Genomic DNA, 27,653 nt, shown 5'->3' on the forward strand with positions numbered 1-27,653 from the left:
CGAATAGAATGCAGAGATAGAAAAGCTCAATACAGGGAACAAACTACTGAGATAACAAAGCAGATTGGTTCATTATATGAGACAAAGGATGCTTAAAACTGGAATAAATATGGGATGTATGGATTACGACACACGTAAAAGATGAGGATGTTTGCAGTGAACAGAGAAAAGCAGAAGTGACTCAAACAATGCATTAACAGTGTAAGTGAGGCATTCTTTCTCCAAAGTTGAGGATGTAGATTGAGAAGTGCAAGTAAACAAATCTCCAAACAGGTTGATTTGTACTTTGTTATTTAAGGTTGCCCTGTTTCCCATTTCCCACATCACTCTTAAGGTAGATTCTGGCACTGAATCACACACAGGCACAATGAAAAAGACTGCTAAACATTTAAGCTTTCAAACGAAAAAAGTTCTTCTTCCGAAATAGAAATACATATACATTAACATAAGCACAACTCACACACACACGGCCACTGTCTTCTGGCATTAAGCTTAAATATTTAGCACTCTTTTTTGTTGTGCTTGTCACTGTGTGGTGAGTAGCAACCTGTCTATTTCATACTGTTATTACTGCATCCCAGGTTTTCCATCATTTTCAAGTGGATTCTGTTGTACTATTCCTGTTATGTTGTATCATGTAGATCTGCATTGTTATTGTAGAGTTTGTGCTTCTGTTGATGTTATTGGCAACTTCTGCATTTCGTGACCAAAATACATGAATAACTACTTTGACATGGTTTTGCTGTCAGTTGTAAAACAAGATAAGTTCTTTGCTGTTTTGTCAGAAACTGACATGGTGAGATGGTGGCTGTTGAAAAGGTACATAAATTATTACAATAAAGTGAAACTGACAACAACTAGCCTCTGTTAACAACACTCTTTATTGAGAACAAATGCACATTACTGACTCTGAAATGGCAGTTCATTCTCTGATGGCTGTTAATGCAGTATTTTTGAGGTAAGTAACACAAAATCCAGTTCTTATCTGAGGTATTTGTTTATGTTGGTTTAGTTCACTGTCAAGTCAAATTACAGTAAAGTAATCATTTTCTTATATCATTTTTTGCTGTTGACCAAACAACCTCAAGGAACTTTGGCCACAATGAAAAACAGCAAAAATTGCATGTCTGGCATAGAATAATTTTAAACATGAACTACTGTCAGAGGATGAACCTGTCACTTTTGAACCACTAACAGTGCCTATTTGTTTTTAATAAATAACGCATTAACAGGGGTGCTTTACAGTATTTACTTTTTTTAAAATAGTTAACTTGTATAATCACTTGTAAACATATGGTGTGCAAGAGGATAAACAATGAAATTAGAAAAATTAGGTGCATAAAGAGAAATAAAAGGCACCATGTTTTCATGTACAGCATATACTAATGGAGTAGAATGGGAGATAAATAACTCTTTTCTGGGAGGCTTTCATAACGATGACTGTAATGGCTTCCATATAGTAGATGTAGGCAACTGTGCTTTTTTGTAGCATCTCAATAGAAAAGCTTCAGGTGAGGCTATGGTTGTTAGAAGTAGGTTTATCATTAACCATGTATGCTCAAACACAATCACATGTAATAAGCCCTTGTAAGCATTGCACCACATTGTGTACTGACCTGCATGGGGCTGCCATTGTCAACCTTGTCTATGCCATCTCCAGCAGTGTTTCCACCACCAAGGATGGCTGTGAGGATCTTGAGTCCAACAGACAGCAGGTTGGCCCAAGGCGAAGGAGCCACTCCCTGCAGTCGAGAGAAACATTTACATCAGTATGTCTTCTCACATCGTCGGTTGGTGATTAATGTAGATAACAAATTTTACCGCTAATAAAGTTACTTTTGAAACTCTGTCTGAATTATTCTAGACTTGTTTACTTAGCTAAGGTCAGTTCAGTTCTGCATGGAAATCAAGCAAAACACTACAAATGAGCAATGCTGTATGTAGACTTGTTCACAAAAAAGTTTGTAAGTAGTACGACTATGTGAAAGGAAAACTAGCAGCATTGTTGCTCATTTAGTAACTGGTTCATTGCAGATTTCAGTTGGAGGGTGATTGCTAATGCTGCTGGTCACAACTGCTGTGTACTTGTGTTTCACATCAGCTTGTTTACTAGTCTGAAATTTCTAGTCAGTTGTCATCATTGCATGTGTTAGCTCTAATTTTTTTAAAAATTACTGTATCCAATACAATGAGCACTGTGAAGAAGATAAATGGTGCACAAAATAGGAAACAAAATATTGGACATTCTAAAAGATTTTGTAAAAGTGTAAAAATGCAAATCTGAACTGTCCAAGCAGTAGTAGTTACTGTGACAGCAATAGAAATTTTTTAACACTGTTTAATGAAACCACAGCAGCTGTTAAATAAGTTGCAACTGTGATGGTAAAGTTGGGAGTGGAAATACTATTGTAGTTGGTGTTTTTGTTGAAGAGGCATTGAGGATGGGACCTGTGATGGTAGCATGAAGGTTCTAGCATGAGCACCAAGAAAACGGAGGAGAACAGAATTGAGGATAAGAAAAGTTGGAGAAAAGAATCGTGAAAGTCGAAAACAAATAAAGGAGATGGGGGCAGCGAAGTGGCCTAGAGTGTCACTGTCTGTAAATTTGGCCCTGAGGTTGAGAGAATGAAATGGAGAATCTTTGCAAGTAGCTATTAGCTGTGGGTTGGGTTGTCTGCCACTTGTATAGATAGTGGCTGAGAAGAGTGCAAGGCACTGACATCGCCTGCAGTAGTAACCAATCATTTCTGTTGGAATGAACGGGTATCAGAAACTGTATCCCATGTGATGCCACGTCTTCACAACTTAGCAGAAGGTCCAGATGGTGAAAATGTTGCTTTGGGGTACACCTGTCATTGCCAATTGTCGTCTGCAAAATTTCGAGGGGTGCAAAGAATAGTGATGCGTCTCACTGAGCCTCTCCTATTCATAGCCAACCTTGTCTTCAGGTAGGGCACCTTGCTGTCACAGATGACGCTCTGGGAGAATGCAGGTATGTATGTCATTACGTGTCAGTGCATGGACTGGCTGTCTGGTGAATAAAATGCTCACATGTTACTTCGTTGTAATGTCAGTTCAGGGAGATGTAATGTGAAGAGACAATAAAACACTGATCAGATACTATAATTAGTTTTATATGATTCATTAAATATACAAATTCTCTGTGAACAATACCCTATTAGTCTTCAAAGTAAATTGTGGTGGTTTAATTAAAAACAGTCTGTGCCCTTCCATATAAGTGCCTTGCATAAGAAGCACCTGTGGTACATGCATTTTTATAATTATAACAACAAGTAAAAGTAAACACAATACTGAGATGTAGAAAGAAGGTTTTCAATAATCAGTAACCATACCCTGATTATTACATAAGTTTGGAATTCCTTAAATTTCATGTTTACTGTAGTTCTCCACTTTCAATATACAGACTTCTGTGTTAGACTGAGAGTGAAATATTTCACAAATAGGATTACCTACTCTGGAGCAATGTATATTTTTATGCATAATTTTGGAATTTACATCCTTGATGAAAGCTTATTTTGTAGCATATTTCAACTGTCACAGGCATTAAACTTCAGATCTCTTCAATTTTTCAATTACAGTCCATCAAAGCTAGGCTACTGACCCACTTCCATATAATGCACGAATATGTAAGTCCTGCCATGTTAGTTTAACTATGTATGTGTTCAGTGGTTAGTTACATACTACATTATAACAATGAGAAAAAGTAGGTGGAAAATGTAACAAATTTATTTGAAATGTACGTGCATTTGCAAACAAATTCATATCACAGTAAAAGAAAATATACAGTTTAATAACAAAAACAAATATATAATTCTTTGACATTACTAAGCTACAAGTTTCTAAATATTCTCTCATTCAATGGAAGGTGGGGGAAGAAAGTTTTTTTTATTTTTGCTAACTGTTTGGATTATTATATCATTAAACATGTAGCAGTATTATTCATCCTTTTCTGTGCTAAAATCAGTTTTTTCTTTTAGTGTTGTGATTAATGGTGTAATAATTGCTTCTTTACTGTAATGTGCTATTTTCAGTCGTTTAACACAAGACCTAACTTTCCTTGACTGTTGCAGAGGTCACAGAGTATGGTGTTTCCAACTCCCAAATAAATAAAATAGTCTGTGTTTTCAAACTTTAAAGATAATCAAAAATAAACCAGATTCAAAGCTTTATTTGTGTGTGTGTGTGTGTGTGTGTGTGTGTTAGTTTGTAATGTAATATGTTGTAACATAGCCTTAAGTATACAATTCAGGCAGAGGTGTATTACACCAATTTCTTGTAGTTATATACTGCGTATGAGTTGCCTTCTCCAGATTTTACATTTCCAATCTTACATATCTTTTTTATTGTCAAGTCTTAACGAATGTGAGTAATTTGGTGCTATTGCAGTGTGTCTGTATAGAACTGGGGCAGAGAATACTAGACAAGAAAGTACTGGAATAATGGAAAGTCAAGTTGCAGGAATGGCCATGACTTTCCACTTGTTCTGCCCCCTATAGGGCCTGCCTCCAGTTCCTTGTAAGAACAAACTTTCTAATTGTATGCTGTGCAAGTTTCTAAGTGTTTTTTATACAATTGTATGCTAGCTTTCCCATTGTGAAACTTAGCATCCAATTACTTTGTCTGATGCATAATTCTTTTAACAGTAAGATTACAGGTGTTAAAGCATATTTTTCTTTCTAATTTGTTTTAAAACAATATACGGGAGAAATTTTCCAGTTACAGTCAGAACTTCTGACTATTGCAGTCATCTGTAAGAGAGTCGAATGCAATCCACAGTAAACTCAGAATATATATTTGTGGTTTAAATAAATACTTTATAGCACACACCTCCCACCACAGCAAAAGTGTGTGAAAAGCACAAGATGGTGAGTTTGTATGGAAATTGTTCAGTTGACTTAAAGCTGTTTATCATTCTTTCTTTCTGCCATTTATAGGAGAGTTAGATCATTACTATAACTTGGATTTGGTAGAATTAGAAACCCTTTATATGACAAAACATGTTCCTGATCACTTCACTAATGCCATATGCTTTGTGAGGACAAGGAGAAGACATAACATATTGTTCATTATTAAACTTCTTATAATGTTGCAATTCTGAGCAACAATCTGTGCTTTTCTTAATTTGTACCTATTTTAATATGCTAAGATGGGATTAGCTTCCTTATTTGCTTCTGTGGTTCAGTTGTTGGACCAAAATGCTTTGGTATCTTTACCTTCATTAATGTCAGTTTAGCATTGCAGTTTTCAAAATGTTGTAGGTGTGTTTTGTGCTCTGTTCTCCTACCATATCCTCTCTTAAACCCAGGTAAAAGGCTTCATGAATAAAGTTAGCAATTTTTATTGTTATGAGGAAATCACTGTCATGTTTTCTGGAACTACATTGCAAAGTGTAGTAAAGAAGGCTAGGTTTCTCCATGGGAAATATTCTTTTCATATAGTAATTCATGAAGAGCGCTATCCTGCCACAGTTGCTCTGTGTCACTTCCATTGTCCTGTCATTCTAGAACAGCCAAGTGATATTATGTTACTCATGTTTGTGTAAGGCAGGAATAATAGTTGTAACAAAGATTATGTAAGAAAATGACTGTAACGGATATCTAACAGCATTGGAGCGCACTGTTGTTTGTGAATTCTTCTTTGTTATTTTGATACATAATTTGATCATTAATGAACCACATGCAAAAAAACAAGGAGAAGTGTAAATTTTCAGATAATTATAGCGTCTGCAACAGTTGGACCTTTCTTTACAGGATGAGTTGATGAGCAGCCATAAATGTGAGGTGATATGAAATGTTGTCAGGACAGAGAAATGTAAACAGATGAACAGAATTCTCAATAATTGTCAATGAAGCTAACGCTAGAGTGCCATACAGTGATATGGAGATGACTGTTCAGTTTGGTCAATAATGGTAATGTCAACAGTGTCAGGAAATAACTATTTTAACAAATATAGCATCACAGGTGTCTACATGATTAAAAGTTTGAACATCATACAAGAGATTCAGATGTACTCAAAATTACCATTGTAAACTGGAGGCGGTTGGCCCTGTAAGCTCTGTAACATTATTGTATAAGCATATTCTCAACTTTACCATTTCACTATCAGGTTCATTGTCTCACTTTTGAATGGAAAGTGTGAGTCTCAGGAAGTCAGTTAAATTGAATACCATTTTGTGGGCAGTGCTTGCTTGTTTGAGCCACTGGAGCATTGGTTTCACTACCTCCTGCAGCTGTTATTTTTCTTACTTGCTGGAAAGGTGGTTGTTAGTATTTAAGTGACGTCGCAACTCACCTGCTCAGTGTCAATGCTGTCGGACTTGTTAGGCCCCTGCTGTGGGTTGAACAGCATCTGCATGAACATGCTCAGCATGTTACTCCACGAGAACCCCTCCTGTGGCTGCACACAACATAGCAAGATTACAACACGTCTCAGACAGTCGAATGTGAAGAGAAATTGCTGTCTGTCTTGTACATTTAGTTATGAAAGCAATGTAAGAAGCACACACAGGCATTCTTGGATACACAGGCATTCTGTCATGCTTAAAAATTTAACAATATATTCTTTGTACTTATTTAGATGTGTTATATTTTTGAGCATAAATATACTGAATTAAATGTAGATGCTTTCCATATATTAATCACCTGATAGGGCACAACAAGCTGACAAGCTCTGTAATGTCTAATGAAAATAATGAAGGAAGAAAAAAAAGAAAGAAAGATGAAACAGAACTTCTTTGAAAAATATTATATATATATATATATATATATATATCTAAAAACAAAGATGATGTGACTTACCAAATGAAAGTGCTGGCAGGTCGACAGACACACAAACAAACACAAACATACACACAAAATTCAAGCTTTCGCAACAAACTGTTGCCTCATCAGGAAAGAGGGAAGGAGAGGGAAAGACGAAAGGAAGTGGGTTTTAAGGGAGAGGGTAAGGAGTCATTCCAATCCCGGGAGCGGAAAGACTTACCTTAGGGGGAAAAAAGGACGGGTATACACTCGCACACACACACATATCCATCCACACATATACAGACACAAGCAGACATATTTTTAAATATGTCTGCTTGTGTCTGTATATGTGTGGATGGATATGTGTGTGTGTGCGAGTGTATACCCGTCCTTTTTTCCCCCTAAGGTAAGTCTTTCCGCTCCCGGGATTGGAATGACTCCTTACCCTCTCCCTTAAAACCCACTTCCTTTCGTCTTTCCCTCTCCTTCCCTCTTTCCTGATGAGGCAACAGTTTGTTGCGAAAGCTTGAATTTTGTGTGTATGTTTGTGTTTGTTTGTGTGTCTGTCGACCTGCCAGCACTTTCATTTGGTAAGTCACATCATCTTTGTTTTTAGATATATATTTTCTACGTGGAATGTTTCCCTCTATTATAACTATATATATATATATATATCAATATAATGGAAGGAAACATTCCACGTGGGAAAAATTATATATAAAAACAAAGATGAGGTGACTTACCGAACAAAAGCGCTGGCAGGTCGATAGACACACAAACAAACACAAACACACACACAAAATTCAAGCTTTCGCAACAAACTGTTGCCTCATCAGGAAAGAGGGAAGGAGAGGGGAAGACGAAAGGAAGTGGGTTTTAAGGGAGAGGGTAAGGAGTCATCCCAATCCCGGGAGCGGAAAGACTTACCTTAGGGGGAAAAAAGGACAGGTATACACTCGCACACACACACATATCCATCCACACATACAGACACAAAATATGTCTGCTTGTGTCTGTATGTGTGGATGGATATGTGTGTGTGTGCGAGTGTATACCTGTCCTTTTTTCCCCCTAAGGTAAGTCTTTCCGCTCCCGGGATTGGGATGACTCCTTACCCTCTCCCTTAAAACCCACTTCCTTTCGTCTTCCCCTCTCCTTCCCTCTTTCCTGATGAGGCAACAGTTTGTTGCGAAAGCTTGAATTTTGTGTGTGTGTTTGTGTTTGTTTGTGTGTCTATCGACCTGCCAGCGCTTTTGTTCGGTAAGTCACCTCATCTTTGTTTTTATATATAATATATATATATATATATATATATATATATATATATATATATATATATATATATATATATATATATATATATATATCTTGTGGGAGAATATCAAGTGAAACAATCAAAGGTCAACACAGTGACACAGATTTGCAAGGTTAAAGCAGGCAGGACTGAGATAAAATGTTTTCGGTTAACTCGTCACATCAGACTTGCATAAAAGACAGATTTCAGCAACTACCTCTGTCACTTTAGCCAGGCAATAGTGTGCTGTTTCGTTGTTGTTGTGGTCTTCAGTCCTGAGACTGGTTTGATGCAGCTCTCCATGCTACCCTATCCTGTGCAAGCTTCTTCATCTCCCAGCACTTACTGCAACCTACATCCTTCTGAATCTGCTTAGTGTATTCATCTCTTGGTCTCCCTCTACAATTTTTACCCTCCACGCTGCCCTCCAATGCTAAATTTGTGATCCCTTGATGCCTCAGAACATGTCCTACTAACCGGTCCCTTCTTTTTGTCAAGTTGTGCCACAAACTCCTCTTCTCCCCAATTCTATTCAATACTTCATCATCCCACAACATAATCTGTGCTGTGAGCTTTAATTTTTCAAAGATATTCTGTTTCATCTTTCCTTTCTTTCTTTTTTTTTCCTTCATTATCTGCTGTTTCGTTAACTTATTCATATGCTTGTGTCACCCCAGTTTATTGTCCAATGCAAAGTGTACAAAATTAGCTGTTAATTCCACAGAGGTGAGAACACCATTATTTGGTTGACAGTTAATTTATAGTTCTATGAAAATTATTAAGGTGGTCAGTTGTTTCAGTCATCCAAAAGTTTCCTCCTGATACAGAGCTGTCAAAGGCGACCATCTGGTGACTTATTTAATTTATTAAGAAGGGCAGTAAATGTTATTTGAGCTAGGAAAATTATCATGTACTAATTGATGTGCTTTATTAATTTTGCATTTTATGTCTAGTGGTTACTTATTTGCAATTTTTATGTTAGAATACAGGGCTCAATTAGAGGTGCCTAAAATTACTTTTGTAATTACTTTTTGTTGCAGTTGTGAATATTAGGATTCATGTTATAATATTTTTCAAAACACTATAAATTCCATTTTCTTGGGGGCATATGACTCTCAACTTATCTTCACGAAGGCTAGAAGCTGTAGTAATGAATCAATATTTGTACCACAGCAGGTACTTGAACCCAGTTCTCCTATTTATTAGGCAGACGTGCTAACCACTACCCCACTGGCACAGCTGCACGGACAACCCTGAAGGCGTAAACTGAAGTTGGAGTTACGAAGGGCAGTGGACTGTGGTAGTCCTGCATCTGTTGGCCACAGTGCTACAGTGGTGTCATGGTTAGCAAATCTGCATAATTTACGGGAGATCTGGGTTCCAGTCCCTGCTGTGTTACAAATATTAATTCATTATTAAAGATTCTGTCTTCATCACTATCAATTCCATTCATGTGATCTCGTTAGTCCTTCGCTGTCTCTGATATGACCGCAGTGTCATTGACCAAGTTGTAAAGTTTTCCTCTAGCTGAACTCTTATTTTGTTTTACAAATGTGTCCTCTCTTTGCTTTATTGCTCACTCAATAAACAGTTTCCATAGGATTGTGGACCGGCGACAACCATCTCAGTTACTTTCTCAGTTACTGTTTCCCTCTGCATCATTTGACTTCTGTAACTCCCTGTATTATAGATGAGTCAAAGAGATTAGTATGTTACTTTTATTAACTTTAGGCCACTTATTTAGTATTCTGCTACCAGTACAGTGGCTCAGTCGTAAAGTACAAGATTAGGCATCCAGAGGTCCGGGATTTGATCCCCACTTCTTTTTCTCAAATATCAGTTCCTTCACTTCTGGCAACCTCTACTAATGTCGAGTTGCACTGTGGTATGGAGTTCACATTACACTGTGTGCAGGGCCCCTGTTACAGACTGGATGAGTCATTTCAGAGGTCAGGAGAAGGGAAGGACGTATCACCTCCAGCAGAACTATGCCTAGTACAGCAATGGTGTTTCTTTTTTTACCAAACTAAGAGTTGATGACAGCTTTATTAGTTAACAAAAGGAATGGTATCCCAGATGTAGTGGCAACTAACTGCTCACGTTTGAGTTTATGGTTGCAAGAGTCGTTAACATCACAGTGCAAGCACAGGACGCGATCGTGGGAAATGGCTTCTCCTTCAACTGCAACGGTTTCTTGTAAATGTTATTAAATCTATTGACAGTGACAAGGAAACTGTGTAAAGTGGAATAAGTTGACTGTGTGCAAATTTCTGTGAGAGGGGCACGATACTGAACACAATGGGATTTGTGTTTGTAGAAGCAAAGCTCACACTTGAAATATTGGCAGTATAGGCAAATGTGTTAGTAACAGCAATTTCTGCAATGTTATGGACAATACAAAGAAATGCAATACAAGAAGTTGCTGACAGGTTTGAAAATTACTGAACTATAAGTTTAATAAGCTGTGGTTGCAAAATACTGATGTGAATTCTTCACAGAATAATGGAAAAATTGGTAGAACCTGAACCTCTGGGAAGACTGGTTTGGATTCAGAAGAAATGCAGGAACATGCGAGGCTCTACTGACTCTACAATGTATCTTAGCAGATAGAGTAAGGAAATGCAAAACTTCACTTATAGCATTTGCAAACTTAGATAAAGCATTTGACAGTGTTGACTGAAATTCCGGCAAACGGCAGTTAGTTGAGGAGGATTAAAGGGCAGCAGTGGTTGAGAAGGGAGTGACAGGGTTGTAGGCTATCCCTGATGTCATTCAGTCTGTAAAATGAACAAGCAGTAACGGAAACTAAAGGAAAATTTGGAGTAGGAATTAATATTCAGGGAGACAAAATAAGAAATTTCAGGTTTGCTGATGACATTGTAATTCTGTCAGAGACAGCAAAGAGGCAGTTGAACAGAATGGACAGAGTTCTTGAAAGGAGGATGTAAGATGATGAACAAAAACAAAAGAAGCATAACGGAATGTAATTGAGTTAAATCAGTCAACACTGAGGGAATTAGACTGTGAAGCTAGGCACTTAAAGTAGGAGATGAGTTTTGCTGTTTGGGCAGCAAAATAATTGATGGTGACTGAAGTAGAGAGGGCATAAAATGTAAACTGGCAGTGGCAAGCAAAGTATTTTTGAAGAGGAGAAATCTGTTAACAATAAATATGGAAAAAGTGTTAGGAAGTATTTTCTAAAGATATTTGTATGGAATGTAGCTACCTATGGAAGCCAAATGTGGGTGATAAACAGTTTAGAGAAGAAGAGAATAGAAGCTTTCAAAATGATGTGCTACAGAACAATGGTGAAGATCGAATAGGTAGTTCATGTAATGGGTAGATCACTTTATGGGATGAAATTTAGTGTAACTAAGATTGAGATGATTATCACAACAAGAAAGAAGGAGAGAGGAACAACTGGAATAACAATTGGTGGGGAACGATTGGGGAGAGTGGAGAGTTTCAAGTACCTAGGAAGCCTGATACGGGAAGATGGAAAAAACGACAAAGAAATAAACGAGTGGGGGAGAAAATCAGAAGCGTTTCGGAAGAGTGTCAGAAGCCTGGAGCAAAGATGTACCCCAAATCAGTAAAAATGTTATATACTGGTCATACTATGTCCCAATCCTAACATATGCATCAGAATCCTGGGTTATGAAAGGAAGAGAGGAAAGCAAAGTACAAGCTAGTGAAATGAAATTCTTGAGAAACGGTATTGGAGTGACAAAGATAGATAGGTTAAGAAATGAGAGGATCAGAGAGCTAGTGAAGGTGGAACCATTACAGGAGGAGATAGAGAAATCAAGGCAGATATGGTATGGACACGTTAAGAGAATGGAGGAGAAGAGGATACCCAGAAAGATGCACGAGATGAAACTGGAAGGAAAGAGACCAAGAGGAAGACTGAGAGACAGATGGCTGAAAGGAGTAGAGGAATGTGTCCGGAAGAAAGGAGAAGACTGGACCAAGGTGGCAAGACAGAAGGCGATGGAGAGGTCTATGTTCCATACAGACCCAGCCAGAGGCTGGGAACTGTCCAAGATGATGATGATGATGATCACGTAACTGATGAGGAGGTACTAAGTAGAAGAAAAGAAGTTTGTGGCACAATTTGACTAGAAGAATGGATCAACTGATTGGGACACTTCCTGAAATGTCGAAGAATCGAGGGAAGTGTAGGGGAAGGGGGGCAGGGGGGGGGGGGGAGGGACGCATAAAAACCACAGAGGGAGAGAAAGAAATGAATACAGCAAGTACATTTAGAACGACGTAGGTTGCAGTATTTATTCGAAGATGAAGATGCTTGCATAGGGCAGAGTAGTATCAAGAGCTGCATGAAACCAATATTCAAACTGAGAATGATGACAACAACAAAAAAGAACTGTCAATTTTGTGGGAACTTCTGAGCTTCTGTCACACACAGCTGGTCTGAGACTAGGAAGGAATTCTGAAAGTAATTTTCTATCTACAGGATTTGGTTTTTTAAATTGAAGCAGTATTAAAGAATCATCATGCGTGCAAACAGGAGGTAACTTGTCTAGGTCGGGCGTGCAGAAGCTGCAGCTGTCGCTCACCTGGACGGAGTTGGTGGAGACGTCGTCGAGTTCGTTGTTGTCGACAGAGACCTTCTTGAGCACATTGGACTTCTCGGCGAACCTGCGTGCCTCTGGCAGTGCGTGCTGGTGCGGGTGTGGCAGCGCGAGGACCGTCGAGCTTAGCACCAGCACCAGGAAGCTCGTGGCCACCAGCCGGCGACCAGCCTCTGCCCTGCTGCGGCCGTGGGCGTGGTTCTGCATCTCCTGCCAACACACGACACACATCCCGTTTACATGGGGGACCCAAACTGGGTATTGTAAACCAATTTCCCAATACCACTGTTGACAAAACTCCCCACCGTACACCTCTCAGGCTTGGTGGAAAGAGAGCCCAGTGCAGAGCCCATCAAAAACTGAAAACATATCAAGCATGAAAACGGGAAGACTGGACTGTGAAAAAAAAAAGCAAAATAGAAGCAGTGAACGGTCCAAGAAAAGAAGCAATGGCAGCTGCAAGTGTTTGATGACAAGGCGACAAGTCAACCGAATTCTCCACCGGAAAACATCTGTGGTGTGTCATACACAACATTAGTGATAGTACGTGTGTCATATGATAGGTATCTCTTATCGACGCACCTAATTTGTACGACTGGTAAGTGAGTGAGAGATGCCTTCTTGACCAACATAGGTGTTCGTACGAATGTGAATGTGATCCCTCAAAAGCAAATGATGAGAACGTAATAGTTGTCACATATTCTGCGGTCTGCAGGACTGTGCTGTGATTAAACCAGATGTAAACATTACCCCTAGTATTCTTCCGCGACTGCTGGAATCTCATTGGATTTTGTTTCAGGTGGAAGCCAAGCTGTCACGAGTACACTCGAGCACGAAAATGAGGATACGTTTTATGCTGACTGTTACGCGCCCTTCGACTGAGCGATAATACGGGACAACAGCTTTATTGCCGCATTTAACTTGGTTAGCACTGGCCAGCCGGCTGGTCCAACTGGCCTGCAGTGATGTGAAGAGCTGTGGTTAATGGTGCGGGCTCAGTGGCACCAGCCGGCCGGAGTGGCCGAGCGGTTCTAGGCGCTCCAGTCTGGAACCGCGCGACCGCTGCGGTCGCAGGTTCGAATCCTACCTCGAGCATGGATGTGTGTGATGTCCTTAGGTTAGTTAGGTTTAAGTAGTTCTAAGTTCTAGGCGACTGATGACCTCAGATGTTAAGTCCCATAGTGCTCAGAGCCATTTGAACCATTTGAAACGACTCTGTAACAATGGCCTTGTGATAATAGCGTGCTTTTACAGTCGCGGACCGATCTAAAGGCGGAAGATCTACCTATACATCTATACTCCGCAATCCACCATACGGTGCGTGGCGGAGGGTACCTCCTACCACAACTAGCATCTTCTCTCCCTGTTCCACTCCCAAACAGAACGAGAGACAAATGACTGCCTATATGCCTCTGTACGAGCCCTAATCTCTCTTATCTTATCTTTGTGGTCTGTACGCGAAATGTAAGTTGGCGGCAGTAAAACTGTACTGCAGTCAGCCTCAAATGCTGGTTCTCTAAATTTCCTCAGAAGCGATTCACGAAAAGAACGCCTCCTTTCCTCTAGAGACTCCCACCCGAGTCCATGAAGCATTTTCGTAACACTCGCGTGATGATCAAACCTACCAGTAACAAATCTAGCAGCCCGCCTCTGAATTGCTTCTATGTCCTCCCTCAATTCGACCTGATAGGGATCCCAAACGCTCGAGCAGTATTCCAGAATAGGTCGTATTAGTGTTTTATAAGCGGTCTCCTTTACAGATGAACCACATCTTCCCAAAATTCTACCAATGAACCGAAGACGACTATCCACCTTTCCCACAATTGCCATTACATGCTTGTCCCACTACATATCGCTCTGCAATGTTACGCCCAAATATTTAATCGACGTGACTAAGCGCTACACTACTGATGGAGTATTCAAACATTGCAGGATTCTTTTTCCTATTCATCTGCATTAATTTACATTTATCTATATTTAGAGTTAGCTGCCATTCTTTACACCAATCACAATCCTGTCCAAGTCATCTTGTATCCTCCTACAGTCACTCAACGACGACACCTTACCGACGACACGGAAGATACGAACAGATGTGGCAGAGGTGGGAATTGACGATCCTCTTCCGGTTAATACTGGCAGCGGTCTCTCATCGCTGTCAGTTTGTGCACCCGTGGCCGTGTCAGTGGGTCAGACGACGCCCCACTTGTTGCCGCGGTCAGCGACCCGGCGCGGCGCCCCAGTGGTCCACTGGCCGAGTTATCCGGCCGGCCCACGGCCAGGGACACATTCGCCGCACGGTCGGCCGCCTCTGCTTTCATCCGGGCTCGCTCGCGCGCCAGGATTTGTGACTGGTGTAAAGAAGAATGCCGGACATTTGCCACGCCGGACATTTGCCATACTTGACCCTCCGCCAGGCAGCGATCCTTCAGGTAAGGGACGCCCTTCCTCGTACTTCTTCTGTCCGCTTTCAAACCGCCGTCTCCACATTTTATTCGATACAACCAGTACGTAAGGGTCCTTCTTCTTCGACATCTTGGCCAAATACAGAGCTTCTTTTCCGAAATCCAAATATTTATATCTTGTGGGAAACGAAAGCAGTTCCGACGATTATGTCAGTATGTAATTAGTTCCGCCACGTATAAATATAGATCCCCCTGTCTGTACAGTAGCTTCCTTTCACGCTTACTGGTTGCGATAGAAACAGTCCATCGCCATGGGAGCAACAAGAAAGGGACGATGTAAACAGAATGCGAATGTACGCTAATCATTTCTTTTTGATCGCTGCATTTGTGTCTACTTTATTTACTACAACTACATGCCCAAAAGACAATAAGGGAAGAAATGGGTATGTGAATTTTTGAAAAGAAGAACGACATACTCCATATTAATTTACTCTCTAAAATCCGATATCCCTTGCGGCGAAACATTAGTTAATAAAGTGTAGTGGGACAATGTTCAAAACATGACTGAAAGTACGTTCATAAACAGAGATAAGAACATGTATGATTGATGTGTCATCTAAAGTCGACGTACAATTTTAAAATGTTAGAAATAAGGAAATGAAGTAATACAGAATTCTATGCTTGTAACGTACGTTATTGTTCTACATAGTTTAGCTCTGGTATTTACAGGATCACAGAGGAAGCATCCTAGGTTTTGGAGGGTAAAGCCGTAATTTTAATGATCTCCACTACAACAGAAACAAGAAGCACAACTTAAGGAAAAATAATGTAATGTGTGTTCCTGCTCACAAGCGACATTGAAGCAGGTAGTTCCTGTGACTTAGTATGGGCAGAGGTTCTATTCGACAACCGGAATAAATTACTAACCGGCTCCTTTTACCGACCCCCGGTCTCAGATGAAACAGTTGCTCAACATTTCAAAGTAAACTCGAGTCTCATCGCAAATAGGTCCGCTACTCATACAATTATAGTTGGCAGTGACTTCAATCTACCTTCCGTATGTTGACAAAAATACATTTTCAGACCCTACTGTAGATAGAAAACAACTTCCATAATTGTTCTAAATGATTTTCATAAAATTATTTTGAACAATTAGTTCACGAGGCCATTCAAATTGTAAATGGTTACGAAAACACACTTGACCTCTTAGCCACAAATAACCCTGAGCATCACGACGGATACAGGGATTACAGTCGTAGCGAGACTCCATTCCGTAACAAAGAAATTCACCAAAACTAAACGCGAAATATATATATTTATAAAAGCAACTAAAAATTCGGTTGACGTCTTTCTAAGAGACAGTCTCCAATCCTTGCAAACTATGTAAGTGAAGACCATATGTGGCTTAAGTTCAAAGAAATAGTATCAACAGCACTCGAGAGATTCATATCAAATAAATTAATATCAGACGGAACTGATACCCGATGGTACACAAAACACGACAGAAAGCTGCTGCAGGAGCCCGAAAAAGGCACGTATAATTTAGAAGAGCGCAAAATCTCCAAGATGGCCGAAGTTTTACTGTGGCTCGAAATTTGGTGCGTATTTCAATGCGAAATGCATTTAATAGTTTCCACAACGAAACTCTCTCTAGAAATGTGGCGGAAAATCCATAGAGATTCTGGACCTATGTTAAGTAAACCAGCGGAAAGGCTCAATAAGTACCTTTACTGCGGGTCGGGTGGCGAGTGATGGGGTGGAGGGGGAGGGTAAGACAAGCGACGCAACACTACGGAGCAGGTAAAATCTTGGCGAATGTCCGCCGTGGCAAATGTCCGGCATGGCAAATGTCCGCACACCGTAAAGAATGGCAGCTAACTCTAAATATAGATAAATGTAAATTAATGCAGATGAATAGGAAAAAGAATCCCATAATGTTTGAATACTCCATTAGTAGTGTAGCGCTTGACACAGTCGCGTCGATTAAATATTTGGGCGTAACATTGCAGAGCGATATGAAGTGGGACAAGCATGTAATGGCAGTTGTGGGGAAGGCGGATAGTCGTCTTCGGTTCATTGGTAGAATTTTGGGAAGATGTGGTTCATCTGTAAAGGAGACCGCTTATAAAACACTAATACGACCTATTCTTGAGTACTGCTCGAGCGTTTGGGATCCCTATCAGGTCGGATTGAGGGAGGACATACCGGGTGATCAAAAAGTCAGTATAAATTTGAAAACTTTGTAAACCACGGAAAAATGTAGATAGAGAGGTAAAAATTGACACACGTGCTTGGAATGACATGGGGTTTTATTAGAACAAAAAAAAGAACAAAGTACACAAAATGTCCGAGGGATGGCGCTGGACAGCAAAACTGCTACCGTGACGGGTGAGAGGTTCGTCGATATGTTACAGTTTCGCATCATCCCGAACCTGGGTGATAAACACCTGCTGCAACGAACGATGTTTGTGCAGGATGGCGCTCCACCCCATATTGCTAGACGCGTGAAAGATCTCTTGCGCGCGTCGTTTGGTGGTGATCGTGTGCTCAGCCGCCACTTTCGTCATGCTTGGCCTCCCAGGTCCCCAGACCTCAGTCTGTGCGATTATTGGCTTTGGGGTTACCTAAAGTCGCAAGTGTATCGTGATCGACCGACATCTCTAGGGATGCTGAAAGACAACATCCGACGCCAATGCCTCACCATAACTCTGGACATGCTTTACAATGCTGTTCACAACATTATTCCTCGACTGCAGCTATTGTTGAGGAATGATGGTGGACGTATTGAGCATTTCTTGTAAAGAACATCATCTTTGTTTCGTCTTACTTTGTTATGCTAATTATTGCTATTCTGATCAGATGAAGTGCCATCTGTCGGACATTTTTTTAACTTTTGTATTTTTTGGTTCTAATAAAACCCCATGTCATTCCAAGCATGTGTGTCAATTTGTACCTCTCTGTCTACTTTATTCCTTGATTTATTCAGTTTTCAAATTTATACTGACTTTTTGATTACCCGGTAGAAGCAATTCAGAAGCGGGCTGCTAGATTTGTTACTGGTAGGTTTGATCATCACGCGAGTGTTACGGAAATGCTTCAGGAACTCGGGTGGGAGTCTCTGGAGGAAAGGAGGCCTTTTCGTGAATCGCTACTGAGGAAATTTAGAGAACCAGCATCTGAGGCTGACTGCAGTACAATTTTACTGCCGCCTACTTATATTTCGCGGAAAGACCACAAAGATAAGATAAGAGAGATTAGAGCTCGTACAGAGGCATATAGGCAGTTATTTTTCCCTCGTTCTGTTTGGGAGTGATTCAAAAATGGTTCAAATGGCTCTGAGCACTATGTGACTTAACTTCTGAGGTCATCAGTCGCCTAGAACTTAGAACTAATTAAACCTAACTAACCTAAGGACATCACACTCATCCATGCCCAGGGCAGGACTCGAACCTGCGAACGTAGCATTCGCTCGGTTCCAGACTAAAGCGCCTAGAACCGCACGGCCACTCCGGCCGGAGTTTGGGAGTGGAACAGGGAGAGAAGATGCTAGTTTTGGTACGAGGTACCCACCGCCACGCACAGTATGGTGGATTGCGGAGTATGTATGTAGATGTAGATGTGTCGACACTCCGATTTCTGCTCCCGACTCTACATCCCTGCCTCCACTCTGAAAACCACTGTTAGTTACACGGCTGAGGGCGCTTCCCATTGTACTACATTCTTCCCGTTCCACTTACGTATGAAGCGCGAGAAGAACGACCTTGACTTGGGGAAATCAGGGTAAAAACGGGTACCTTAACTCGTATAAATTATTTCAGTCTGTTTCACAACGACGTATTAAAAATTTGGGAACAGGCTCCTTACATCAAAACAAGGGAAAAAATCCAGTAAATATGAGCTGTAAAGTGAATACCTTAGGCCTTCCCACACACTAGTCTACAAAACCGAGCGATTTGTATAACTAGACAGTGTCTACAGACGAACCGCCAGGTTAGCCGAGCGCGCTAACACGCTGCTTCCTGGACTCAGGCAGGCGCGCCGGCCCCGATTAACGACGAGTGCCGGTGTGCCAGGCAGCGTGGATGTGGTTCTTAGGCGGTTTTCCACATCCCCCTAGGTGAATACGGGGCTGGTCCCCACGTCCAGCCTCAGTTACACGGCTCGCAGACATCTGAACACTTTCGCACTATTCCATGGATTACACTGGTCGCAGACAGTTGGGGGGTACAGGGTGGTGGGAGGAAGGGTATCCGAGCACCTCTTCCACTAACACTGCCACATCCGATTAACCATGCTGACCCTGCGTATCCACGGGACAAAAGGTACAAGCAAAAGCAAAAGCACACAGTGTCTATAGACAGTCGATTCATTTTTTATACAGACAAATGAGAGACATTTCTTGCCTACAGACACGCTTTTGCAGCAAAATCATCGAACTATTGACCCCCGTTTGAAATGGGAAACGTGAGACAATTCCTAGACAATGTTGCGCAACATTGTGGACGTGTTTGTAGACACGGCCGCCAGCTATTCTCATTGCGCCGTATAGAACACTTCGTCGGTTCATTATTATTTTTGTTTTTCTTGTAGTTAAACATCACTCATAAAATTGTGGCCAATGGACAAAGTGTTGTAGTTGTCTGAAGATTTTCACAAGGCATCATGACTGTGGGAAGTTAGTAATTCCGAATATAAAAATAGCATCAAGAAGAAGTTGGTTATGGAAGAGTTGGTGAAAAAATATTAAGTAGGAATTCAAAGTATTTCTTCTACTTTCAAAGTCGAAAGTAAATTACAGTCGAAACAAGGACCCTCCGCAAACAGTGCACGTTTCCACTACCCATTATTATCACGGCACAAGCCGAGATCGTAAGGTCAGTAGTATTTAGCAAATATCGAGGAACAAGACATTCAAGTGCGTACACAAGACAGAGAAGCTAGAATGAATATACACATTGTATAGGTACTTGTCTATGGACAGTTCCTCTACAATACCCATGAACAATCGCTCGACTTTGTATACTTACCTTTAAGAGATATGGGCATTTGTTAAGCAGAAGACCTGTGTTTCACAGCAGCGAAGATGAACAAGTGCTCATAGCTCTCAAAGTATACACTTTAGAGCCCACATTCACTGGGCGTATTTTCCTTGTTTTGGTCCCTGCTACCTCCTCGCAAAATATGGAAAACAAAGAGGTTGCAATAGAAGAGATGTCTATCACGGTATCGAATGGTTCAAATGGCTCTGAGCACTATGGGACTTAACTGCTGTGGTCATTAGTCCCCTAGAACTTAGAGCTACTTAAACCTAACTAACCTAAGGACATCACACACATCCATGCCCGAGGCAGGATTCGAACCTGCGACCGTAGCGGTCGCGCGGTTCCAGACTGTAAAAAATGAACACTTCACGGCATTCGCTTCAGAACTACTACAAATCTGTCAGGTAATAGACCGCGCCGCTCGAACTGTCAACACAACTGGCACTGCTAAGAGTATCCTACGACTTCCACATCGCTGGCAACGGGTTATACACAATGCTGGTGACTACTTTGAAGGTCAGTAAAACTTAGAAACACGTATCTATTTTTTACGAGCTGTAAATAAATAGTTGCCACTATTAAGGTTCCAACCCTCGTATTGATATCTGGTGACTGTACTGTCCAAGGGAGATGCGACAGTTTGTCCTTGTGCACACAAAACCACAGCATCACCACTAGGAACAAACACAGTACCGACCTGATCAGCCGAAACGACCACATAATCCTTGGCACTTGTGTGAGCTTGCAGAACAACCACGGAGGCCATGGACTACAACGATATGCCTGCCCAAACTATCAAAAATGGTTCAAATGGCTCTGAGCACTGTGGGACTTAACATCAGAGGTCATCACTCCCCTAGAACTTAGAACTACTTAAACCTAACTAACCTAAGGACATCACACTCATCCATGCCTGAGGCAGGATTCGAACCCAAACTATCACTGAACCCCCGTTCACTCTTGGAGCATAAACTGTCAGAAGTTGGATACAGTGTCAAATAACACTCATCCGACCAAATAACATTCTTCCATTGCTCCAAGGTGCAGGTTTTACGGCTTCGGCACCACGTTTTCCTGTTACGTGCATTTGCATCACTGATGAGTGGCTTTGGGAATCCAGCCCTCCATGCAGTTCCCAGCTCATGGAGCTCCCTTCTGTTGATTTGGTGTTGACAGGGCTTGCGAGTGCGGCATTCAGCTCTGCAGCGATTTTTGCCTTTTTGTTTATCAAATGAATGTTAATTGACGAGAATGTTGAGTCATGTTAACGTGCTACACTTCTCATTGTAACGAGCGTTACATTCTGTAATTGTTAATGTATTTAAGAGAAACGTTGATAGCATCTCTAATTTAGCGCCAAACACTATTTGCGTCTTATGCCATAAACAACAGGGATCAGGACATGAAGCGAAACCTTTATTTCGCTTAGTGGCCACTTTTAGTTATTATTCAAGTTACCTTTGCTAACGTATATGAAACAGGAATGAGCCAGAGCTGTCTGCAGGACGGAAGCAACATGTCTGCGCAGTTCTACGGGAAACCAGGAAGATCGCCAAGTCGCCATCCTTAGCCCTTGCCGATGTGAACAACTTATCTATCCTGTCCAACATCCTGCATACTACCCAATATAGTGGCACTCCGTCCCAAATTAGTAATAATAATGACTACAGCTATAATAATTATTATTATCGACCGCCCGTAATGCAAAAATAGACGAAAATTGTAAAAATGGACATAGTTCATTAAGTTGTAACCACACAGTAGTTGATAGGGTGGATCGCATGACTCTCTTTTCTTTGCACACTGGCTATATTTTCCAATAAGCGGAAGTCTGTCTCCTACTTTAGTAATACTGCGTCATCATTCCATTTCGTATCCCCACAAATTGTTGCAGCCAGGTATAACGGTCAGCTCATGGATATCAGTTGTGCCTTACTGATATTGTAATCATAAGATACTACGTCTTGGCCAGTGTGAAGTGCACTTTACGTTTCCAAACATTCAAGCAAGTTGTCAGTCATTGTACCACTTCGGAATCTGACTGGATATTTGCGCAGCTGCTTCAGAAAATACTTCGTAACAAATCCAGAGGAGAACGGATGATTCTGAAATCTGATGAATGTTGAAGATTAGGTGGGTAGATGGAGCTAGTTAAGCGTTACTGAATAGAGTGGGAAGTAAAGATCTTTGTGATACAACTAGACTGAAAGAAGGGAAGTCTAAGAGAAGGGAAGGAAATATTGCGGGTAGAAGCTATAGAGTGAAACCAGGGACTGATGGCATTAATCAGGTTCAGGTGGATACAGTTTGCAATAGTAACGCAAGATAAAGGGATCTGCACATGTTAGACTAGCGTAGAGAGCTGCAACAAACAAGTCGTCTAACTGCAGACCACAGCAGCTACTGCTTCGTTATAGGTAACTACAACAGTGCAAACAGTCTGACGTAATTTCGTCAGTAGCTATCATTCTGAGGGTTCCGCGGTGTTATGGTAATGTAAGTTTAATAACTGCTTCCAGCCACTTAATTAATGACATATTTTAAAAACATTGGCAAATTTTTATTCACTGGGACATTCCTCTTTATTGTAAGTACATAGGCCATCAATTTATTCTTTTGTTTTTCACCTTGAGTTCATCTTAAATTTTCATTTCGAATCATTTAAATTCAAAGTCATATTTCGCTGCAAAGCATCATGGGTTGAAAACACTCAACAACTCATTAATAGTTCTTCATCAAAGTGCAATGGAGCTGTTTGATGATGCACAAAGTGTAAGGAAAAATACACTGTTTTAAAAATACGTCATTTGGTGGTTGGTAGCTGTTACAAAACTATTATAAGACTATTAATAGTCTCTGCTAGTTCATTAACATTTAACGTGAACAGTAACGTTTCTAGCGTGCTTCCCTAGGCCATGCCTGAAGCTACTTCTATGTGTCTCCAGTACTCTCCATCCAAAATGTGCTGCGTTCTCCCGACCAAGAAATTTTCAGTCCTGTCATAAACCCGTTGCACATAAAACATTTCAGACCCAGTAAGCGACTTTTCAGGCTTAAGTTATTAAGTATGCCTAGTGGTGTCAGATTATAGAGCAGGTCGGCCAATTTGCAGCTCCTTTTCGTTCATTCACATTTTTTTCTAGACAAGATTATTGCGTTATGTCCACGACGAAGTCCTCTTCTTTGTCCGTGACGGATTGTCTTCTGACACTGCTGGAAGATGCTGCGCTAGTCAGTGACATTCTTGTAGACATTCGATGAATCGTCTATGGAACACCTATCCAATGAAATAATCTTGTGCTATCCTTACAGACTTACACTTCATGTACACGCTTAACGAAACAGATACGATGATAATGATCATCCCTGCAAAATGTAGTGATATCTCATCGTCTGTCTGCACTAGAAGCCTACAACAAAGTCGTGAACCTCTGTGTGTACTTTGAATCAGTAAACATAGGAAGTCATTTGCAGATTATTCGTGGTGGTAAATGTTGACGAATCACCACGGCAGCCTTTATTCTGTTGCAGCAGGCCTTTTATTTCCAGAATGTATTACATTTTTCGCAGCGGACAAATTTTCACTGCTGTTTCGCACTCTGCCGTGTTACAAATGTGTGTTCAGTTGCGAAAGTTTCGTGTTTCTTCGTAGTTACGAGAAACCGCCCGCTGCTGTTCCTTCCGAGCGTACCGGCAGCGTGTGTGGCTTTATTTAAGGCACGGAGGGGCGGCGTTGTCAACCGTTTACCCAACATGAGGTGGGAGCGTTTACCACAAAACGCAGCACCCGCGTTGACGTATCGGAAACACAAGCCTCCCCCGTGTAAACAAAGCGCGTCCGGAGACTTCAACGCCTGCATGGGAAACGAACTGACAGCTGTGGGAACCAGGTGTAGTGATCAACGTATACAGTGCTTCATACCTCTCCTCCACCTCAACTTCTCTCGTGTCAGAGCAAAAGCCTTTCCGTCCCTCTGCATCACTCAGTCGTTTTCTGGAAGTCCTTTTCAGTAAAAGGAACCAACTTCTACCAGGGTTTCAGCCACTATATCAGAGAGCTGGCATCATATCGAGCTTCAAGTGACAGTTAATGACATTTCTACTAAAAAGACAGTTTTGTCCACCTTTGTCCTGTACGCACTTCCTACCGCATTACAACTAAATGGCGTTATTTCCAACCAGTCATTCGTTATTTCCCAAAACCCTTACTTAGCTGAAGCAATCTACCTAAATTTCTCTTCCTCGGAATTCGCTGTACCAGAATATTTTGTATCTGCTAATATCACTATTATTATCATCAGTAGTAGTAGAACCGCTAGTTTTAACGCCATTAGCCGTTAGTTGTTATGGGTAGAACTGTTATTCACCTCGACGTAAAATAATTCAAATCTTTTTTCAGTTCATTTGAAATTCTATTAATACAATTTATTGCTATTTATCATAATAAAATTATTGTATTTTCGTAACTATGATGTAAAAAGTACTGTATGTGTAAAACTCTCGTCCGAGGTACGAGAAGGTTTGAAGTCCCTACTCTGATCACGTTCAATAAATAAAAATTCATATGTAAGTGTGGAAAGAATGCAACGAAGGAAGATTTGATATATCTTGTACCTCCATTTATACGTGGCAAATATAGTTTCTGCTGACAGATCAGACGCGATAATTTGCGTGCATTCGTGTCGAGTGTTGGCGGAACAAAGTTGGACCAAGGTGTCACGTTTTGCCGCTGTTTGTGCCCACTGCGGCAGCGTTGAGTTCCGGAGAGCTACGTTCAGGAGTTACACCTAAAAGACTGTCGCGTCAAGATGAAGCCGAGCGCCAGCAAAGGACAACGATGGAGTTGCGGAATGTCTTAATTGCCTTAAGGCTGATTCATGTTACGCGAAATGCGCCCTCACGGAACGCTACGGCAACAGATTCCAGCACGTGTTTCAGTACAAATCACAGCAGTGGTGGACGAGACGCTGAAGTCTTTCTGCAAAGTTCTATAGATGCTACGTTGACGGTAGTGCGCCGTGTGTGCGTTTAGCCCAGTGACAACTGCGCAGGTTTCGTGCTTTTGTCGGTCGTCAGAATTTTACTCTCTACATCGACATCCGTACTCTACAAACCACTGTGAAGTGTATGGCAGAGGGTGCTTTCCACTGTAGCACATATGTCACAGCATTATTGTTTTCCTGGGGAAGTGGAGCTTCCCTTACAGAATCAGCACGGATTCAGGCAAAAACCAGTCGTGTGAGACACGGATCGCTTTAATCACAAACGACATCTCCCAAACAACGGATGCAGGGGGAGATGTGGGTGCCGCTCGATACTGTGCCACATCGTCGACCAAAAATTTTATTTCCGATATTTGGCATAATTACTGACTGTATTTAAAAAGATCTCATAATTTGCTTAATAGGAGGTATAAGTTTACGTTAAAAGTTTAATACAATAAGTCAAGCAACACAGTCAGACACTGTGTGTTTGTATTCAGCCAGCGTAAGTGACGGCGTGCAAATTCATCCAGTATTTGAGAATGAGACCACTTAGCGATTTCAAACAAACTTTACGCATAATTTCAAACATTTACGTAAAAGCTTTCTTTCCATGGCATCCCGCCCCCCTCACACACACATACACTGACACAAAATCATAAAATGATGAAAGGAAAGAAGTTCATCGGTCACTACATTTTCGCAGTTTATTGACGGAAACTTCAGCTTCATAGGTGAAGCTTTAAATTATTACTTCTCTACTGCCGAGTGTATTCGCAACACAGTTTGCAGACTCTGTCCACATATAGCCCTGAATGCCCCTGCAAAGTTATATCATAACACGACAAACCATTCAGGAGATGCGACGTTATAGACGTTTATGATGCGTCAAAAACTAGCTTCTACTTAAAATGGCACACAATTAAACTACAGCATCTGGTATCACATTTTAATTTATTATTTCTTTACTACTAATTTTATGGCTCTAAGCACTATGGGACTTAACATCTGAGGTCATGAGTCACCTAGACTTAGAACTACTTAAATCTAACTAACCTAAGGACATCACACACATTCATGCCCGAGACAGGATTCGAACCTGCGACCGTAGCAGCAGCGCGGTTCTGAACTGAAGCGCCTAGAACCGCTCGGCCACAGCGGCAGGCACTAATTTTATTCACAACATATTTTTCAGGTGGTATCTACGTATATCACTGAACGTACCTGCTAAGTTTTATCATCGCACGACGCATAGTTCAGGAAATGAAGTGAAAGGATCGTATGGCATTATTAGCCCTGAGATCCCATCTGTAGTTGTTCGGGCGCCTGGTGCAAGTCTTTTTATTCGACGCCACTTCGGTGACTTGTACGTCGATGATGATGAGAACGAGACGACACCCAGTCCCCGAGCGGATAAAATCTCCGGTCAGGCCGGGAATCGAACGCGAACCTCCCGCCTGGCAGTCAGCGCCGCTAACTTTGTTTTTCTTTTTCTTTTTTTTCTTTAACTCTTCTCCCTCACTTTCCTGATTATAAAGGGTCCATTCGCCATCGCCTCTTTGAACTTAAAGACAAAAATATTCGTACCACTTCAGGCCTTGGCCCCTAACTACGCGTATCCAAATAGTTCTACCTAACTAAGAAAGGAGGAAAGGAAAGGAGGGAGAGGGTAACAAATGTATGTAGCAGAGAAAAAAGATTTTTTTCCCCTCGGAAGTCTGTTAAAGTGGCCCGTAGCCGTGGAGAAATCCATGCACGTCTTCTCGAAATAATTCCGCTGGGGATATATAAAGTGAAAGTGCATCAGATCAACTGCTTATTGTAGGGACAACCCAACTGCACATCGGGTGGAAGAAAGCACTCCAAAGAATGTTAGAAATGTATTTCCCGTATTTCTGGTTACGGACGATGGCACAATCCATTCAACAACGACGACGTAGTTGTAGCGAAATCCCGCTGGCTACGTTTAGGAAACCTCTATTCGAACGAGACTGTGCGACTGTTCTGCTGCCACCACCGTGTATCTCTTGAGAATAATATGAGAGGGGTCAGGATCCGTACAGGCAGTCATTTTTCCCGCGCCCAGTACACGAATAGGGTGAGAATGAAAGGCTATAAAGTCGGTAAGATTTACGCCCTTACACCGTGAACTATATAGAGGCTTCCGTAGTATATGGAGTTTAGATGGGGTATCTTCCCATTCTTTCCCCGGGTGGGCAGGGGTGTAGCGATTGGTCAGGTCTCCCTATGCGAGCATTAATTAGCGTCACCTTCTCTCACCTGTCCTTATCATAGCGATACTTAGGAAACTCTAATCTGTTCCTAGTTCCCCACTTAATAGTCGTTCCTGCAACTCCGCGGACGACTCGCTATCTGTTGCAAGTTTCTCCAGCATTTTCCTTGCTCTCTCCCGCGGGCCGGACAAACCTGTCACCGTTCGTACTGCCCTTCTCTGTAGTCACCACTTTCCATTTCCCCTGTTAGACTTGCCTGATGCTATAGTTTCCACTCTCAGATTTCGTTTGATAGTCGGTATGATCAGTGCGTTTGTTTATAAATAATTTTCTGCTACTGCT

At 41.3% G+C, this 27,653-nt stretch overlaps 1 protein-coding gene across 2 annotated transcripts in view; it reads right to left on the bottom strand.

The window, feature by feature from the left end:
* The window catches only part of LOC124717161, a 78,067-nt gene that overhangs the window by 19,529 nt on the left and 30,885 nt on the right, over nucleotides 1-27,653 (bottom strand). For both annotated transcript variants that reach the window (XM_047243931.1, XM_047243929.1), the window contains exons 2-4: nucleotides 12,637-12,861; nucleotides 6,314-6,418; nucleotides 1,617-1,742 (exon numbers count right to left, since the gene is read on the bottom strand). In XM_047243931.1, the coding sequence (XP_047099887.1) occupies nucleotides 1,617-1,742; nucleotides 6,314-6,418; nucleotides 12,637-12,858 (453 nt within the window). In that variant the 5' untranslated portion in view covers nucleotides 12,859-12,861. The remainder of the gene's footprint in view (nucleotides 1-1,616; nucleotides 1,743-6,313; nucleotides 6,419-12,636; nucleotides 12,862-27,653) is intronic.

Source organism: Schistocerca piceifrons, chromosome 9 (assembly GCF_021461385.2).
Source record: "Schistocerca piceifrons isolate TAMUIC-IGC-003096 chromosome 9, iqSchPice1.1, whole genome shotgun sequence".
In the NCBI taxonomy this organism is placed as follows: domain Eukaryota; kingdom Metazoa; phylum Arthropoda; class Insecta; order Orthoptera; family Acrididae; genus Schistocerca; species Schistocerca piceifrons.